The sequence below is a fragment of the Acomys russatus genome, chromosome 19, assembly GCF_903995435.1.
Source record: "Acomys russatus chromosome 19, mAcoRus1.1, whole genome shotgun sequence".
Taxonomy (NCBI): domain Eukaryota; kingdom Metazoa; phylum Chordata; class Mammalia; order Rodentia; family Muridae; genus Acomys; species Acomys russatus.
The window spans coordinates 29,694,802-29,715,110 of record NC_067155.1 but is presented as its reverse complement, the minus strand read 5'-3'; the positions used below and the strand labels follow the sequence as shown (position 1 = coordinate 29,715,110).

The following is a 20,309-nucleotide window of genomic DNA, read 5'->3' as shown; positions in this document are numbered from 1 at the left end:
ATATCAATTGATTATTAACTCGACAGAATGTATCTTTTTACTTCTTTTGGTTTCTTTGTTTGTTTCCAAGACACGGTTTCTCTGTATAGCCTTGGCTGTCCTGGACTCACTTTATAGACCAGGTTGACCTTGAACTCACAGAGATCTACTTGCCTCTGCCTCCCAAGTGCTGGCATTAAAACTCACATCTGGCTTCTTTTTGGGGGGAGCTGCTTCTTTTTACATTGATTTGGTATGCGCACGATCGTGCAGGTGCCACGGGTGGGGGTTGGGCGGGGGGGGGGGTATCAGAAAACAATTTGCAAGATCTGGTTCTCTCCTTCCACCATATGAGTTCCAGAGAATTGATTTCAGGTCCCCAGGGACCAAGTTTTTTTAGCAAGTGTTAGGATTAAAAATGAGGCGACACACAACAGATATGAAATGGAGAGATTTATTTGAGGGAAGGGAAAGAGAGAGGAGTTGAGGCTTGAGTGAGCCATGAAGGTAGAGGGAGACAGAGAGAGAGAGAGAGCGCACGAGAGAGAGAGGAGAGAAGAGAAAGGAGAGAGAGGGAGAGGGAGGGCAGGAGGAAGAGAGAGAGTAGAGAGAAGGAGGGAAGGAGAGAGAGAGGAGAGGAGAGAATGAGAGAGAGAGATAGGGTGGGAGAGAGAGAGGAGAGAAGAGAAAGGAGAGAGAGGGAGAGGGAGGGCGGGGAGGGAGGAAGAGAGAGAGGAGAGAGAAGGAGGGAAGGAGAGAGAGGAGAGGAGAGAATGAGAGAGAGTGAGAGAGAGAGAGGATGGGAGGGAGGGAGGGAAAGAGAGAGGAGAGAGAGGGAGGGAAGGAGAGAGAGAGAGAGAGAGAAGAGAGGAGAGAGAGAGAGGGAGAGAGAGAGAGAGGAGGCAAGAAGAGAGAGAAGGCGGGAGGAGACGAGCGAGAGAGAGGGAAGAGAGGAGCGAGAGGAGGGAAGAGAGAGAGGGAGGGAAGGAGAGAGAGGAGAGGAGAGAGGGAGAGAGAGAGAGAGAGGAGAGAGAGGGAGTGTGTGTGTGTGTAATACTGAGATTGCCCAGTGTAATACCAAGATCACTCAGATCATGAGACCTCCCCCCCCAAATGGCCACCAGGACTCAATACCGATGCAACATACACAAGGTCCTGTATTTCGGGCTTGAGCTTCAGATCACAATCCTCCTTGACACAGCAGGATAAGAGGGTGACCCCGAGCTTCAAGGGAAATGGGTTTATAAGGAGAAACGCTGTTAATTTGGGGTTCGAGTCACAGGGAAATAAAGAAAAAACCATAAGCGGGCATTGGGTGGGGGGGGGGGCGTCACAGGAATGCCAACCTTCAGGCAGGTTAGTGCTGGACTCAGGCCATCTGAGTCCATCCCTGGAAGCCCAATTGAGAGACAGAGTCCGGATTGGATGCAAAAGCAAAGGAATTTTATTAAGCTGAAGTGCCAGGGTCCACCAATCTCCGAGGAGATGGAAGATCCCGTCCTACAAAACCTCAGGGTTTAAATATCTTTTACAGAAACAGAACTTAGTGACAATGGTTAGTTAAAGAGTGCTAGGCTAACAATAGGAGTCTAAGGTAGTAAATTCTAAGTAGGGTCAGATAAGGGCAGTAAATTCCGGGGGCGAGGTCCAGATGGAGACTAGTGGAGAATTTTTACTTGCTCCGCTCAGTTCGCTGTTATTTTGTTTGCTTTCATTATTGGCCTGCAATTCTTACTTGCTTGCTCGGCTGACAACGCTATTGTCGTGGTGGCTGAGTCCAGGCCACCTGGAATCTTATATTTTCTTAGCTAATAAAACACCATTTCCTTAGCTAATAATGAAACACTTATTCCTTAGCTAAAAATGTCACTGCTGAGTTCAAGCCATCTAGAATCTTACATTGGGTCCAAGAGGCTGACTCTCCAGGGAAGTTGTTTTTATCACAGAGGATCATTGGGAGTTAATTGTATCTAATCGCTCCCAGTGGAATTTCTGGAGACTGCTGGCAGGTCTAGTTTATGGCAGTGCGTGGTCCTATCCAGAACACAGGAAGAAGTGAGGTCACCTGGAGAACAAGTTCTTACAGAACATTCACAGACCATGGCATTAGTTGTTGCAGAATATAGATTAAATATAAAATATGGCATTAATTTTGCCCGAGAGAGAGAGAGACAGACAGACAGACAAAGAGAGAGAGACAGAGAGACAGAGACAGAGGAGAGAGAGAGGGGGAAGACAAACAAAGAGAGAGAGACAGAGAGAGAGGAGAGACAGACAGAGACGAAGGAGAGACAGAGAGAGAAACTAAAAGAGACAGACAGAGGAGAGAGAGACAGAGACAGAGAACCAAAATGTCTGGATTATATAGTGAAGAGCCTCTGGGGGTGAGGAGTTCAAGGGAGGGGGGCACACAATAGGTAGGGACTGAGGAATACTGGAAGAACCGGGAGGCTAAGTTTGCTTTATTATGTTAAATAGGCATATCAGGGATTTGTCCTGATTCTGAAACCCACACTAAGTACCAGCATTCTTCACTGCCTGCCATTTCCTGATGGTGGAAGCAATGTAACGAGCTGCCTCGGTGGCTCCTGTCACCTTTATATCCCACTACGATGAACTGTACCCTCCAACTGTAAGGTTTTCTCTTTCCTTGGTGTATGTGGTTGGTTGTCTGCACACCACATACAGGCATGGTGCCTGTGGAAGCTCCAAGACAATGGCTTCCCTCAAAGCAGAGGGACAGATAGCTGTGAGCCTCTTTGTAGATGCTGAAAATTAACCCCGGTCTTCTGGAAGAGCAGGAATGCTCTTTGGTTGGTTGGTTAGTTGGTTTTTCAAGACAAGGCTTTTCTGTGTAGCCTCTGTCCATAGACTAGGCTGGCCTCGAACTCAAAAATCCACCTGCCTCTGCCTCTGAGTGCTGGGATTAAAGGTGTGTGCCACTGTGGCCCAGAATTCAGCCAGTGCTTGTTTTTTGTTTGTTTGTTTGTTTTGTTTTAAGATTTATTTATTTATTAGCTATACAGTGTTTGCCTGCATTTACACCAGAAGAGGCACCAGATCTCATTATAGATAGTTGTGAGCCACCATGTGGGTGCTGGGAATTGAACAAAGGACCTTTAGGAAGAGCAGCCAGTGCTCTCAACCTCTGAGCCATCTCTCCATCCCCCTCATCCAGTGCTCTTGATGGCTGAGCCATCTCTATAACCCCAAACTGTGAGCTTTTATCAGATATCTTCTCATAGTGATGGGCCAAGTTATTAGAGCAGAGGGCATCTTGCCCTCTCCATCAGTCATCACGAAAGGGGAGGTCTGAAGAAACGCCAGGAGAAGGGGCCATGTTGGAAACACATGGATATGCGCATAGGCACATAATTAAAAACTGAAAGTCAGGAGAAATGGCTCAGCAGTTAAGATCACTGCCTGCTCTTCCAAAGGACCAGGGTTCAATTCCCAGTGTCACATGGTGAATCACAACCAACCGGCTGTAACTCCATTTCCAGGGCATCTGATGCCCTCTTCTGGGCCCTGATGGAACTTGGATCCATGCGGTGCACAGACATACATGCAAGCCAAACACTCATACACAAAAAATAAAAATGAATATATATTTTTCAAATCTTTAGAGTAGTTAATATAAAAAAGAAAAGATGGCTAGTGTTGGACAGAGGCACTGGGCAAGGATGTCAAATGTGATAAAGAGCCCTGGGGCTTCAAAGACAGCATCAATCCAGACTCCTTCAGGTCTTAAATATACATTTAAAAAATTTTTTTTGAAAATATCTATTTTTAAACTGGGCAGTGATGGTGCACGCCTTTAATCCCAGCACTAGGGAGACAGAGGCAGGCAGATTGCTGTGAGTTTGAGGCCAGCCTGGTCTACAAAGTGAGTCCAGGACAGTCAAGGCTACACAGAGAAACCCTGCCTCAAAAAACAAAGAAAAAAATATTTTTAGCCAGGCATGGCAGTGCACACCTTTAATTCTGGCACTCAAGAGGCAGAAATGGATGTCTGAGTTCGAGGCCGGTGTGGCCTACAAGAAGAGTTTCAAGACAGCCAGGGCTGTTACACAGAGAAACCCTGTCTTGAAAAACAAGCATGTATATACTTATATGCGTGTATATATATGTATCTATGTATTGTATTTGTATACATATACACATAATATATAATATATGTGTATACATAAAATATAATATACAATATATAATACTATATAGTATATATTATATATAACAAACATGCATATAATTATATATATAACAGTATAATATATGTTATATATTATATATGATTATATGTGTCTTTGTTGTATCCACAGAAGCCAGAAGATGCCATCATGTCCTCTGGAGCTAGAGTTATAAGGCAGTTGTTGAACCACCCTATGTGGATGCTGGGAACTGAACTCTAGTCCTCAGCAACAGCAGCAAGAGCATTTAACTGCTGAACTGTCTCTTTAAGGCACCACCCCCCCCCCCTCCTAATTTTGGAGACAAGGTCTCACTATGTTACTAAGGCTGGCTTAGAAGTCTCTAGGTAGGTCAGGCTGTCTCAAACTCATAGAGATCTGCTTGCTTCTGCTTCCTGGGTACTGGGACTAAAGGTGGGTACCAGCTTGCCAGGGGTTTTTAAAGTTTATTTTTGTTGTTCTTTTCTTTTGTTTTGCTTTGTTTACATTCATTTACTTAGTGCAGATGACTGGGGGGCACATGTGTCATGTCTCTTGGGCAAAGGACAACTTGTAGGAGTTGTTTTTCTCTCTGTACAATGTGGATGAGGAGGGGGCTTGAACTCAGCTTGGCAACAAGTACCTTTGCCAACTAAGCCATCCTTCTGGCGCTCTCTCGCTCTCTCTCTCTCTCTCTCTCTCTCTCTCTCTCTCTCTCTCTCTGTATATATATATATATATGGTCTCACTATATGGCCTTGGTTAGCCTAGAGCTCTCTGTGTAGACCAGGCTGGTCTTAAATGCCTGGCCATACCATAATCTTTACAATCTAGGGCTTAACATTTCTAGCTCCTGTCTCCTAGCAACAGACCTACATTTGCCCAGACCATCTATCTAGTTAAAAGTCATAACTGAAGAGTAAATAAACCTGAGTGAGGTCTCACTGCTGAAAGTGATGCTTAGGCTCTGTGGATAGGCAGTATTTAGCATGTCAGGAGAGCAGGCAGCTAGAATCCCCCTAGATTAGCCCTGATGACCTAGTTGTATCTCTGCCTCATCATGTTCCTCTTTCAGAATAGACAGAGAATTCAGCACCAGCCGTTTCACGTGGCGTAGAAACCGTCTCTTTGGCAAAGAATGTGTGCAAGAAGCTTATGTCTTTTAAGGTCCACTTCAGGGGCCAGTGAGATGGCTTAGCAGGTACAACTTGTGGCCAACTGGGGAGACTCGGAGTTGCTGCCTGAAAACCTACGTGGTGGAGGGAAAGAACTGACCTGCCAGCTAGGTACACTCTAACCTGTTACGGAAGTTTTGGGTTCCTTGTAAACTCAGTTGCGTTGTGTAAATATGAGTTTGTTTTAATCCCAAGTGTGGGAGGATCTCAGTTTGAGCTTTAGTTTGCCCACACCTGTTAATTGTCTGATTTGAGGTGTGGCTTTTGCCAGCCTGTAAGGCTTTCGTTGTTCCGCATGGAGAGGGGCGTGGTCTAGGGTGCTGAGGATGTAAATGAGAGCCCAGAGAGAGTGTGTCGTGGCGTGTGCCCTGTAGTAGTTTGAAGAGACCAGAGACAGACAGTGAGGGGGTTTGGAGCAGACAGTCAGAGAGGGGCACTTTAGGACACAGCAGGTTCGGGGAGACTGCTGGCTGCATCTGCTATTGACAGAGATTGGCATAGCCCCCAAAGACCCTAAATAGTCAGGAGAAGTAAAGAGGCCCCCTCGCCCCACTAACCTTCTCTCTCCTATGTAGAATTGAGAGGTTGGGAGGAAGGTTGAGGCCTAAACACTCCAATAGAGTTTTTGAAAAATGAGAGTGAACTGGAGAGATGGCTCACAGGTTAAGAGCACTGTCTGCTCTTCCAGAGGTTCTGAGTTCAATTCCCAACAACCACATGGTGGTTCACAATCATCTGTAATGTGATCCGATGCCCTCTTCTGGCCTGCTGGTGTACATGCAGACAGAGCACTGTACACATAATAAATAAATCTTTAAAAAAAAAATGGGGGGGGGGCTACACTAACCTCCACACAAATGCCCTGGCTCATGCACATTCATGCATAATAAACAAATGTAATAATAATAAACAACAAGGAGAAAGGCCACACTGAGGGCTTCATCCAACATCCTGATCTTTTTTCTTTAAAACCACTTAGGCCACATTAAAAAAAACAAAACAAAACAAACAAACAAACAAAAAAACATATTGCTAAGTGCCAAAATGAAAGAAGGAACTGTTTGTTTAGGGTTTGTTTTTTTTTTTTTTTTCAAACCAGATTTCTAGTTTCCTGAGGAATGTTTTCCACAGGGATGCTGTGTACATCCAGGTAGGCTGTGTACTGAGCACACCACAGAATCCCTACTGATTTTATAGTTTCTGTGTCGGTTGGGCCCTATTTCTTGCCTCTCTTCCTGAACTTGGCCAACTCCAAATTTGGCCGACTGCATGATTCAGTATCCTTTTCTTGCTAGGAGGTGATTCCTTTTATTTTGGTTTTGTTTAGGAACGTTTTGTTTTCAGTTTCTTTTGGTCTGTTTCTCTATTTTTGAAACAAGGTCTCCTTTAGTCCCCGCCAACAATGACCTTGAACTTCTGAACCTCCTGCCTCTGTCTCCCAGTTGTTAGGATGATGGTCCAGTGGATGAAGGCACTGGCCACCAAGCCCGAGGACCTGGCTTCATTTCTTGGGACTCTCACGTTGTCACCTGAGTTGCACATATAGGTATGCACTGATGCTTCCCCACAATAAACACGTTATTTTTTTAAAAATCATTTTATGTATATGAGCGTTTGCCTGCATGTATGTATATGCCTGGTGCCCCAGGAAGCCAGAGAAGGGGGTTGGATCCCCCCAGAACTGGAGTTACAGACTCAGTTGTGAGCTTCCATGTAAATACTAGCAATTAAACCTGAGCCCTCTGCAAGAGTTGCCAGTTCTATTAACCCCTAAACCATCTCTCCACACATGTAGGTTTTTGTTGTTGTTGTTGTTGTTTTAAACAAAACTCCACAAACAAAAGCCACAGTGTGGCTTTGTAGCCTAACAGGCACCAAAGTCCTGCGTGGGGTGGTAGATGCCTATCATCCTAGCACTTGGGAGGTGGAGGCAGGAGCATTAGAAGTTTAAGGATATCCTCAGCTACATACTAAGTCTGAGGTCAACCTGGGACACATGAGCCTTTGTAGGGAGAGGCAGGGAAGAAAGAAGGGAGGGAGACACACCTCTGTGTTCAGTAAGAAAGATACCAAAATGAAAAGAGGAGTCTTTCTAGCAGGGGCGGGGGTCTTTAGAGGCTTCTTGGGGGAGGGCAGGCATTGTCTTGTGCTGGGTGGTTTTAGGGAACACGGACACAGTTATGGTCAGTGCCATCTGTGGCTGGGATTCCAGTTACTTTTATCTCAGAGAGATGTGGGAGGGTTGAAAGCGGCTGCAGACAGGCAGGCAGTCATCTGTGTTGTGGGGAAAGAGGGGGAGGTGTGGTCGTTGCAGCCTATTCCCCTGTCTGTCTTTGCTCAGATATGATCAGAGGGTAGCCTTGCTGTGCCATTTGTTTCGCCCTGTGACCACTGTCTGTGCCTAGGCCACAATGTCCAGGTCCAGCTGCCCGCCGCTGCCCAGGGCTTGTTTTCATTCCCTCTGTGGTGAAGGAAGCTGTGGCTTTATGTCACATTTGGCCTAGAGCCTTCCTCAGTCCTGCCTAAGGGCGTTCCAGAGATCAGCATTTGAGCCAGCCTCTTGAAACGGCCACCTGCTGTTTGACTGGGTAGCCGAGCATATGGAAGGGTCAGACGTCAGTATTTGGGGGTCAAGGGATGAAAGGGGAGGATTCTACTAAAAATAAACAACTGTGTGTGTGTGTGTGTGTGTGTGTGAGAGAGAGAGAGAGAGAGAGAGAGAGAGAGAGAGAGAGAGAGAGCGCCTGTACACACACATATATGTGGAATACAGAAGTTGACTCCCAGGGTCTTCCTCAATGGTTCCACACCTAATTTATGTGGTGGGGTATGGATAGCTTCCATGTGGAAGCCAGAAGACTCCTTGTAGGAGGCAGTTCTCTCCTTCCACTAGGTGGGCCCTTGGGAATCCAACTTGATACTTAACCTTTCAGCAAGCACCTTTACTCACTGAGCCACCTTGCTGATCCTCCAACCTTACTGTTCAAGGCAGACTCTTGCGATGAACCTGGAACCCAGGATTCAGCTAGACTGGCTGCCCAGAGACCAACCACCCACCCCCCACCACACACGCCCCGGATCCTCTTGCCTCAGCCACCTCAAAGCTAGGACTCTAGGTGCCCACCACTGGCTGAGTCTGTCTTTCCACGCAGATGCCAAGTCTGAAGTCAGGTCTCAAGCTTCAGTTTACCAGTTGGGTCACCTCTGTAACCCCACTTGTCCCACCACAAACCGTCATCCACTGAGCCATTTTGACAGCCCTAAACTTTTAAAGATAATACTAGATAAAGAAAAGACAAATACTTTGATCGATTGATTTTCCAAGACAGGGTTTCTCTATGTTCCCTTGGCTGTCCTGGGCTTCCTTTGTAGACCAGGCTGGCCTCGAACTCACAGAGATCCACCTGCCTCTGCCTCCCAAGTGCTGGGATCAAAGGCGTGCGCCACCACCGCCCGGCCTGACAAATACATTTTTACATTGTAGGCTTCTCAAAGCCCCGCCTCCTTTACTTTTTGTGTTTGGATATCATGGTAGCTGGTGTTTGAAACAAGATAGGGAAACGGACAAGAAAAGCCAAGACAGAGATAGGCAGAGACAAAAGAAGGCAGAGAAAATGACCGGGCTAGAGGCAAAGAAAACGAAAGAGGAAAAATATAGAGATTATGGTAGAGATAGAGATAGAAAAAAGGAGGACTGGAGGGATTGTTCAACATGTACAGGTGCACCTCCAAGCGTGCCGACACTGATTCCATCTCTGACACCTTTGAGGAGGAAGGAGAGAGCCTTCCTGCAAGTTGCCCTCTGACTTCTCCATGGGCAACACCGCAAGCATACACACAACTTTTTTTTTTTTTTTAAATTGGGTGAAGGAAAAAAGAGAGAAGAGGGGACAGAATGGAAGAAAGATGGGCAGACGGAGACAGTCAAGATCAGAGTCGGAGAAGGGGCCGAGAGAGGCATATGGGTGCATGGAGGGACCGTGCTAGGGTGGCGCGGGCTGGCTGCACGCAGACAAAGAAAAGACGCGCGAGGGACCCGGGTAGCCCCAGCCGGGACAAAGGCTTTGCCCTGGGGGGCGGGGGCAGCGATGGCGCCGGCCGCCGAGGGCGCGGGCGAACTACAAGTCCCAGCAGCTCCCGCAGCGGCCCTCGGCCGGCCCCTCTCGCTCCCCGGGAGAGCCTGGCGGGGCCGCTGGGCCGAGGGGGCCGCCAGCGGGGCTGGAGGGCGGTGGGGTTTCCGGCAAGTCCGGGGCGGGGAGACGCCAGCTGGCCATCGCGGGTGCAGCCAGGCCGGGCAGGGGCGAGGGGCATCGGGTGAGTGACCCCGAAAACGGATCGGGCGGGATTGGGGAAGGCTGGACAAAAGGGGGAGGTGGTTTGGAGGAGGCCCCTACATTTAAGGGAGGGTGCGGAGGCGCTGCCCCAGGATACCTCTATGCACCTTTTGCAGAGTGCGAGCTGTGGCGTCAGGGTGGTGGATTCGGTGGGGGGGGGGGGTTCCTGAGGAGCTCAGGCCTAGTGCATTTATTCCGCCCCCGCCGGGACCACCCCCCACCCCACCCCCCCATCCCTTCAGTGATCCTCAGATCCGGATGGGTGGAGGCGCCCTATAGCTCTGGGGTCCCACAGCACAAGACGCCTTTGCTTCAGGAGGTGATGTGGGGGTGGGGCGGTGGGGCTTGCTTTCTGGAAACCAAGAGACGCCTGGGGTATTGTTCCTCTGATGTGGTACTTGAGAAAAGCCTTTTTACTCCATAGTGTGTTTGTGTACAGGAAGAGGTGTCGTGTTATCTCAAAGGACCAGGGTTGGGGGGGGGGGGGACCACTTATTGTTATTTTCCCTTCCAGTCCTGGGATGTAGAGTTCTGGAAGTCTGTTTTTCCAAGAGATGATGGGGTGCACCTGCCCTTGCCACAGGGGTTCATCTTAAGAGACAGATGGGAGTTTCCATCCAACAAGGGAGTTCAGGAGGCTGTTTCCTTGGAAGGCAATCTAAAACCCCCTTGTCTCCAGAAACCTGGGCGGAGACCCGGGGTCTTGTCCACTAATCTCCCGACAGTGGGGCCTGGGTAGAGAGGCTGTTGAGGGAACTCGGCACCCCGCTGTGTATTGACTCCTGACTATGAGGTTGGGGCCGAGTAGGTCTCCCTGTTCCCCAGGACCCCAGTCTAACAAAGAGTTCCCTGAGCCCCAAGATTGAAACGTGTTATTCTTTCTCTCCGTCTGCCCCCTAGCCTTTCCCCTAACACAGCCCTCATATCCCAATCATGGAGTCTGTTGTTCAGGAATCCCTGAAACATTCCTTCTCACCCTTCTGCTGCTCTGCCGCCCTAGTTCTCTCTGTAACCCCCCCACAGGGCCCCAGCTATTGGTTTCACCAGGGAGGTTAAAATTCACAATTTTCTAGCCAGTTGGAAAACAGATATATTAACAGTTCTCTCCAGCCTCTGACTGTGGACTTCTTATTGCTCCTTGCACCCCGTTCCCCAGGAGAGGCTCAGGTATGCACCCCTCCCTTGCCCTGTAGGACAGGAGAGAATGTATTCCACCCAAGCTGTGAGGTCTAGAGCTCTCCCCTGGGAGTAGACAATGTCCCCTGCCCCTTTTCATCGTAACAGGGAAGGGCTACTAGGTAGCATTAGCTTCCAATCCTTACCCACTTGAGTTGGAGAAGCCACACAAGTTCCTCTCTCCACCGGGAACCTCCACATCCATCACTTTCCAAGGTGGGGCAAGAATTCAGACCGTGACCTCATGAGGAGCGATGATGAGCCTTGATGCCCTTTGCCCTAGATGAAGGTTGTCAGACCTCGGAACTGCCTTCCATAAGACCCAAGTTCCCCTACTACACAGAGCTCAGGATGGGGGCCCGGCGATGACGCTCAGCTGTAGAGCGCTCACCTACCCTAGGGGAAAAACCTTGGCTTGGAGCTGAATGTGGTTGTTGCATACCCTGTGATTCTGCATTCAGGAGGTTGAGGCCAGGAAGATGCATTTAAGGCCACTGTTGATTGCATACGTGTTGATAGACAACCAGGGGGACGCAAGGCCCTGTTTAAAAAAACAAGATCCCAAGATGACCTCCCATCCAGGTTTAAGCTGTAAAGGGAAGGTTCCAGCGTGCCCAGCCTGGGTCCCTCTACTCCAAATCCTGCCTAGGACACCAGTTAGAAAAACTCTTCCTGGGGCTAGAGACAAGGACAAAGATCTGTATGTGTTGAGCAGGGACTTTTGCGTGGCAGGGCCATCCCCCACTCCCTTCCCCAGAACCTCCCTCCACCAACCTCCTGTCCTCATACTGCAGATCCTGTCCCGGAAGCTGCAAGCAGTTCTACTTCCAACATGAGGCGCTCGGTTCTGGTTAGGAACCCAGGCCACAAGAACCTTAGACCCCTTTATGGAGACCTTCCTTCAGACCCTGAGGACCTAGACCCCAGTCCCCAAGATCCAGACCCTATTTCTGAAAGCCCTGAGCCAGAGTCGGAAGACCTCAACACTGTATCAGAAGATGGGGATGCCAGCTTGGAAGACCTGGACCCTGAGGCGGACCCAAGATCAATCTTGGGGAAGCCAGACTCAGATTCTCAAGACCTCGATCCCATGTCTTCGAGTTTCGACCTAGATCCTGATGTCATTGGCCCGGTACCCCTGGTTCTCGACCCAAGCAGTGACACCCTCAGCCCGGCTGCTCCAGACATAGGTTCCCTTCCCTCAGGTCTCACTCCCACCCCGGAAATCTTGGCCACCAGCCCAGCAGTGCTTCCTACCCCTGCCAGTCCACCACGTCCTTTCTCCTGTCCCGATTGCGGCCGAGCCTTCCGTCGCAGCTCTGGGCTGAGCCAGCACCGACGCACCCACAGTGGAGAGAAACCTTACCGCTGTCCCGACTGTGGCAAGTCATTCAGCCACGGCGCCACACTGGCCCAGCATCGTGGAATCCACACAGGTGCACGGCCCTACCAGTGTGCTGCCTGCGGCAAGGCCTTCGGTTGGAGGTCCACGCTGCTCAAGCATCGCAGCAGCCACAGCGGAGAGAAGCCACACCACTGCCCCGTGTGTGGCAAGGCCTTTGGTCACGGCTCATTGCTGGCCCAACACTTGCGCACGCACGGTGGCCCTCGTCCTCACAAGTGCCCAGTGTGTGCCAAAGGTTTTGGGCAAGGTTCTGCGTTGCTTAAACACCTGCGCACCCACACAGGCGAGCGTCCCTATCCATGCCCTCAGTGCGGCAAGGCCTTTGGGCAGAGCTCCGCGTTGCTGCAGCATCAGCGCACCCACACTGCTGAGCGGCCCTACCGCTGTCCTCACTGCGGCAAGGCCTTCGGCCAGAGTTCCAATTTGCAGCACCACCTCCGCATCCACACTGGTGAACGACCTTATGCCTGCCCACACTGCTCCAAGGCCTTTGGGCAGAGTTCGGCCCTCCTGCAGCACCTCCACGTGCATTCTGGCGAGCGCCCCTACCGTTGTCAGCTCTGTGGCAAGGCCTTTGGCCAAGCCTCCAGCCTCACCAAGCATAAGCGCGTGCATGAGGGAGCTGCAGCTGCCGCCGCTGCAGCAGCTGCCGCTGGGCTGGGCCTCGGCCCTGCCTTGAGCCCAGCATCTATGATGAGGCCAGGGCAGATCTCTTTCCTGGGTCCTAATGCTGTTTCTGTGCTGGAATCTGGCCTGGACCTCAGCCCTGGTGCCAGTTCTGCCCGAAGTCCTGACCCTACTTCTGTGCTAAATTCACTCAGAAATCCCATCCTCCACTCAGGATCTATCTCCAGTCCGGATCTTGTTCTGTCTTCTGACCCTAAGCCAGGCCATGATGCTGATCCTGATGTGGTACCCAGTCCTAACCAAGAATCTGATCCCAGCCCTAACCCTGATCTAGTCCCCAGGCTTGACCCCAAACCCAAGTCCCACACTGACCCCTCCTCTCCTACTCATGACAGTCCCAAACCAGCCCTTCCAACTGGAGAGAGTCCCAAATGGGTAAAGGAGGAAGGGGCATTGCTGGGACCTGATGGATAAAGGGGGTGCTGACGTCTATGGTGGTCTGGGAAGGTATGTGTTATATTCATAGTAAAATCTTCCTGTGTCCTGGCTCTGTGTTGTTGTTTGCCTTTTCCAATTCTCCTACCGCAGGTAGGGGTGGTGGGTGGCGTCCTATCTGTTAAGGCACAATCCATAGGCTTCCTAGCTTCCCATACAAGGCCCCACACAGTCTTTCCCAGCCTTTGTCTCTGCTCTCCTGGGTCTGGTCACTGTAGTCAGGTCACTCAACTTTGGTGGGTGTTTTCCATACCCATTTTCCTCCAGTGCTGCGATTCCTGGCATACTGGGGCACTAGTGGGGGCCGCTAATGGCCACCAAACAATCCATGGGATCCTTGAGCTAAGCTTGCCCTTGAAATACCACCAGAGGAGTGGAGGTTGGATGTTCATGTTGCGCACTTTATGTGTTTAGCGAACATCTGTCAGCCTGTAGCGTGTAAGCCTGTCACCTAAGCACTCTGGGGCTAGTAGCAGGGAAATTGGACCATGTAGTAAGACTCTGTCACACACACACACACACACACACACACACACACACACACACACAGAAAAAGCTAGAGCATCGCTTGGTGATTGTTGCTTTATCTTAAAATATTTATTTTATTTGATGTATATAAATGTTTTGCTTATATGCATTATCTGTGCACCATGTGCACGCCACACAGGGCAGAAGAGGACACTGGATCCCTGGAACTGGAGTTACAGATGGTTATAAACCATGATTTGGGTACTGGGAATTGAACTCAGGTTTTCTGTAACAGCAATAAGTGCTCCTAACCATCAAGCCATCTCTTCTATAGTTAAAAGGTACATTGTGTGTGTGTGTGTGTGTGTGTGTGTGTGTGTGTGTGTAGCCTTGGCTGTCCTAGACTCACTTTGTAGACCAGGCTGGCCTTGAACTCACAGCAATCCGCCTGCCTCTGCCTCCCAAGTGCTGGGAGTAAAGGCGTGTGCCACTGTTCCCGGCTAGGAGTTGCTTCTCTTACACGGAGGTCCAGGGGGTTGACCTCAAGTCATTAGGTTTGGCAGCAAGTACCTTTACCTACCGATCCATCTGTTTTATTTTTATTTTATGTGTATGCGTGCTTTGCGTGCATGCAAGTGCATCGTGTGCATGCAGATCCCTCTCTGGGAGGCCAGAGGATGGTGCTGGGTCGTCTGGACTTGCAGCTGTGGGCAACCGTGAACTGCCATATGGCTCCTGGTACTGACCCAGCTTTAGCCGTCGAAACCATCTCTTCACCACATTGTTTGTTTGTTTGTTTGTTGAGATAGGGTCTCATTTTGTAACCCAGCCTGGACTGGAGCTTGCTATGTAGTCTGGGCTTGCCTCAGTTTCCTGACTGCTGCCATTCCAGGTGTTAACCACCAGACCCTAATAAGCATCAGTGCCTCACTGAGGTCTCAGCAGCAAGCACAACTAGCACAATTTGGACACTATTTCAGTTTGGACAGTTTGGAAATATTTCAAAACCAAGGACAGATGGTGGACCATTTTAAAACCATAGCAAGATTTCTGATTTAGATGGAGAAACCACTTCTCCTGAGGGAGATTTGTGTGTGTGTGTGTGTGTGTGTGTGTGTGTGTGTGTGTGTAGGATGTAGAGTATCATTTCACAGACCTAGCTAGTCTCAAAATCCATCTTCTACATGGCCCAGCATGCTCCTGTCTGTGTGTGTGTGTGTGTGTGTTAGCATATGTATTATAGATGTGAATGTGAGTGCCTGTGTTTGTGTGTACACATGGAGGTAAGGTGTCCAGGTTCATATCTTCTGCAATTACTCTTAACATTTTTTTCTTTTTATTTAATTTTATTTTATGTGCTTTAGCATGAGGGTGTCAGATCTCTTGGAACTGGAGTTACAGATAGTTGTGAGCTGCCTGCTATGTGGATGCTGGGAATTGAACCCAGGTCCTTTGGAAGAATAAACAGTGCTTTTAACCATTGAGCCATCTCTCCAACACCCCCCCCCTTTTCTATTTATAATTTTGTTTTTAGTATATATGAGTGGTTTGCTTTCAGGTAAGTCTGTGCACCACAACTAGTGACTTTTGGAGGTCAGAAGAGGAGGGCATTGTACCTACTGGAACTTGTGAGTGTCTACGTGGGTGCTGGGAATTGAACGCTAGTCCTCTCCAAGAGCCAGCACTCCTAACTGATGCGCCAGCTCTCCAGCTCCTCGCCTGTTTTATCCCGGCGCTCACAGATTGGCTAGACTGGCTGGCCCCAGGTCCTAAGGAATCCTCTCATCTGTGCCTCAGTGCTGGACTTGTAGGTACCAGGCCTTCCTTGGTTTTTATGTGAATTCTAGGGATCTGAATTCAAGTCTTTATGCTCACAGGGCAAACACCTGGGTCATTAAGCTGCCTCCCCAGTGCCCATGCACTGAGCCATCTCCCTAGCCTCAATGCCTGGCTTTTGAGGAAGGATTATTACTAACTGCGTGGGCCATCATGCCTTGTTTTTGCAGTGCTGGGGAGTGATCCCAGTTTGTGCATGCTGAGCTAGCACCCTACCAACAGGGATACAACCCCAGCACTGTAAGATGGTCTTGAATTCTTATTTATTTATTTATTTGTTATTACAATGTATTTATTATTTATACAGTATTCTGCTCGCATGTGTGCCTGCCCGCCAGATCTCATTACAGATGGCCATGATCCACCATGTGGTTGCTGGGAATTGAACTTGGGACCTTTGGAAGGGCAAACAGTGCTCTTAACCTCTGAGCCATCTCTCTAGCCCCGATGGTCTTGAATTCTCTCATTTAATCCTTTGTACAGCTCTGGGAGGCAGTTAACGGGGTGAATTCCATTTTGCAAAGGAGACGAAAATTGTTATTGATTATTATTAATAATAAAAAGGAAACAGCATACAGTTTAAAGCACTCTGGAAAACCTTGAGGTGATTTTTAGAAGTGCTTAGAGTTAAACTCGAATTGCCTTTGTTGCAGAACCTGTGCTCTTAACTGTCATATTCCAAGCAAGACTACAAATGCCGAGGCCGTAAAGAGGTGAATGGTGGGAGATAGACACTAGACTAGTGGTCAATTTAAGTGGGAAGTTTTCTGGTCGTTGCAATGCCATGGGAAGCCAGTAGGAGTTTCTAGAAGGTAGGCATTCTTAGGAGGCCCTTCTAGCAGCTCCTAGGAGGCTGGCAGTTGCAGTAGCGCAGAAAGGCCAGTGTCTTTGGGCTGGTGGGAAATGGTTCTATTTGGTTTAGGAAATGCAGTTTTCTTGTAGGTCAAATGGGAAACAGAAAAGGTTTCTGGGAGTGGAGGGGAGGATATTTTTTGGCTTAGGAAGTAAAGTCATCACCGGAAACTATGGAGGGTAACAGATCAAGCTCTGGACATATACGTCATGAGGCTGACGCCCGACCAGTTCGGAACCAGTCCCGGCCATACCTAGAAGCCAGCTTTGTCTCCTAGATCTTTTTGTTAGTGTTGCTTGACGGCACTAGGACCGCGAAACTGCTTTCAGCCTACGAGAGCCTGAAGGCGCGTGCGCGCTGCTGGGGCGGACTCAGCCCTGCCTTAGTGCGCGGTGTCGAGCTGATCACGTGTTCCGTCTCCTGCACCCCGCTCACGTGACCGCGGCGCATGTCAGCTGATGCGGGAGGGTTTGAAGCTACGCCGGGAGCTGGCGAGGCCCCAGTGACCGCGGTGCGCGCTCCGGCCCGCCTGCATCCCGCGCTCACCGTGCGGCCATGGCCACCGCGGCGGGCCAGCGCGGCTCAGGTGAGCGCGGCGGGAGGGCGCGCCCGGCTCCGCGACCTCCGGCAATGAGCCTTCCGCTTCTCCAGTGCTGTATGGAGAGATGGGCGCTCGGCTTCTGGAACTTGGGCTGCGGGTGGGCACCAGCCATCTCCGATCTCAAGCGGAGATCTTCCACAAAGCATAGAATCTGGGTGTCGGGTGGGCATCGATCGACATATCTGACCGTGGGCAGCGAGTGTCAGACTTGACGTTCTGAAGTTCATTGCGGACTTCTAGCGTTCCTATGGGAGAGAGATTGACAGATGCCTCCTAGAACCTGGGCAGGGAATGCGCAACTACGACATCCCCGACCTTGGTCGGCGAGCGCCCAGCTTCCCGTTCCTGTAGTCCAGTATGGACTTCTCAGATGTTCCATAGGGAAGGGATGGGCAGACGGCTCCTTTAGAACCTTGGCGATGTACTCCCAGCTTCCATTTCTGAAGTCCCTCACAGCCCCCATGGGAGAGATGGGAAATCGCATTAAAGAACCTGAGTGACGGGTGGGTACCAAGAACATCTCTAACCGCAGATGGGGAGCCTGCATAGTAGCCAGAACCCAGGTAGTACATGGGTCGAGCATCGCTTGACCTCGAGCAGTGGCTCCTAGAACTGGGTGGTGGGTAAACACCATCTTCCCGACCTCTGCTGGTTTTCTCCTTAATTAAAGCCTGGTGCAGACTTCTTAGGTGCTCTATGGGGCAGAGATAGGCTTATGGTTCCTGGAACCAATGGGTGGGCGTCAGCCTTTAAAACCTACAGCAGAAAGCTGCTGCTGTTGTTAATCCTGAAGGCCAGTACGAAGCTAGTTGCCTTATGAAAGAAAGGCAGATAGTCCAAAAGACTTGGACTGTAGGTGGGTGTAAGATTCTCCAGCTTAAGAGGGCGGGACTCCTGGAAACTCCAGCCTCCACCTCTCTTGTCCTGGGAGTCTAGGTATGTGTCACCGTGGCTGACTTTATTATTATTATTATGGAGCATTCCCTGCCCAAGATTGTTTGTGACCCATGAGAGTGTTGCCTTCCCCAGCCTAGTCTCTGCTCAGAGTTTGTAAACACAGGCCAGCAGTCAGCTTCTCCCATTAGGAGAGTATTAAAGCTCAAGGTTTTTGTTGGTGCTAGTTCAGTTTTGTTTGGGTCTGGGTCTTATTCTGTAGATCCTGAAATTAGTTTTGTTTTCTTTCTCCCCCTCCCCCCCCCAGTTTGTTTTGTTTTGAAACAGGGTCTCTGTAGCCATGGCATTTCTGGCTCCTTCCTCAGCCTCTGAGTAGTAGGATTATAGACCTTATGAAGCCTTCCTCTTCCTCTTCCTCTCCTCCTCCTTCTGGATTGAACCCAGAGCCCAGCTTACTAGGAAAGCACACTACCACTGAGCCAAAGTTCTTGTTGCTTAATTTGCTGGAACTCAGACAGTGACCTGCACCCAAGACCCAAGGTTTCCCTTTTGGCAGCCAATGTCCAAATAAATGTGCAGCCTCCCTAAACACAGGTGGGACGGACTCCATGAACTAGGGAGCTAACTCAGTTACACTTCTCCAAACCAGTGCATGCTTGCCCTCCTAAACTGAGACTGTGGGCTCCCAGCTTCCAGGCCTGTCCCTGGGGGACATCTGGGGATGGCATTGCCTGTTGATCCCTACTAGGTGCTGGCTGCAGATAGTCCAGTGAGAGTCCTAGCTAGTAGTAGTGCCTGGGATGGGTTAGCTGTGATCTTAGCTAGGGAGTTACAGCCTGCCTTTTGGCTTTCCTCCCTGCTAGCTTGTAAACAAGCTCACCTAGACTTAAAAAAAGGGAGGAGCCAGGTTTGTGACTACCTGAGGAACCACAGGTAGTGACATGGCTCAACTTAATCCTGGCAGCTTTAGGGCTAGAAGAATGGCTCACAGAATGTTTGTATAGCATGTACCAGCACCAGCACCAGCACCAGCACCAGCACCAGCACCAGCACCACAAAGAAAACAATCTATTTTGCCTGGCGTGGTGGCGCACACCTTTAATCCCCCAGCACTCGGGAGGCAGAGTTTGGCAGATCGCTGTGAATTCAAGGCCAGCCTGGTCTACAAAGTGAGTCCAGGACAGCCAAGGCTACACAGAGAAACCCAGTCTTGGGGGGAGGGGAATATATATTTTGACCAGACATGGCTGTGTGTATGCCTTTAATCCCAGCACTCAGGCTCAAGATGCAAAGTCAGATGTATCTCTGAATTCAAGCCAGCAGTGACACTCTGTCTTTAAACAAATGAACAAACAACAACAACAAAAACCCCCAAATCTACAGGTACGGGTGAAAGCTAAGAGCAGAGACATGCCTGTGATTCCACTATTTGGGAGGTGGAGGCAGGAGAATCAGCAATTTAAGGTTATCTTCTAATGAGTTTGAAGCCACCTGGACTAGAGCTAGACTAGGACTGAGAGAGAGAGAGAGAGAGAGAGAGAGAGAGAGAGAGAGAGAGAGAGAGAGAGTCCGTGTCCTGAAAAGTCATCCAGTGGATGGAGGTGACTGAACTGTTAGAGACAATCCTAGGCTACCAGGTTCCTGAGCTGGCTGGGACTGCAGCAGTTGCCTCCACCTGGGAACTTCGTTCTTGTACTCAGAGTTGGCTCTCCCACACTGGCCACAGTTGACAGTTCTCCCACCACCAACTCTCAAGTGTTTGGATTGCAGTTGCGAGCACCATGCCCCTGAGTGAGCTGCAGCTGTGCACTGAAGAATGAGTTTTTCCCTGCTTGCTCTGGTGGGACTCTCATAGTGATTTCTGGATCTCAGCCTTAGGGATAGTTTTGTTTTGTTTTGTTGTTGCTGGTTTGTTTGTTTTTTTGTTGTTGTTGTTTAGTGGTTTTTTTGTTGTTGTTTTGTTTTTGAGACAGTGTTTCTCTGTGTAGCCTTGGCTATCCTGGACTCTTATTTGTAGACCAGGCTGGCCTCGAATGCACATCGATCCACCTGCCTCTGCCTCCCAAGTGCTGGGATTAAAGGTGTGCACCACCACGGCCTGGTAGGTGTAGATGGTTTTAATTTCCACTTCCTGGACGAGTTGAGGGAGGTGGACTAAGTGTGGGATTTGGTGCTTGGCTGCGTGATTCCCAGTACTTGATTCCCTGGCGGGTGATGAGTTTGGTGGCTACAGAGGACAACCTGTAGGAATTCATCCTGTCCTTCTACCATGTGGATCCAAGGATTGAGCTGAGGCT

General features: G+C 49.7%; 1 protein-coding gene across 1 annotated transcript; it reads left to right on the top strand.

Moving 5' to 3' along the window:
- Positions 1-11,392: 11,392 nt before the first annotated feature.
- Znf358 (zinc finger protein 358) lies at positions 11,393-13,425 on the top strand. Its single transcript, XM_051162949.1, has one exon. The coding sequence runs from the start codon at positions 11,666-11,668 to the stop codon at positions 13,337-13,339; it is 1,674 nt and encodes a 557-aa protein (XP_051018906.1). The 5' UTR covers positions 11,393-11,665; the 3' UTR covers positions 13,340-13,425.
- Positions 13,426-20,309: the final 6,884 nt, after the last annotated feature.

Bases quoted from the DNA above. Each gene is read 5' to 3' on its own strand.
- Znf358 (XM_051162949.1), top strand. From the start codon at position 11,666: ATGAGGCGCTCGGTTCTGGTTAGGAACCCAGGCCACAAGAACCTTAGA.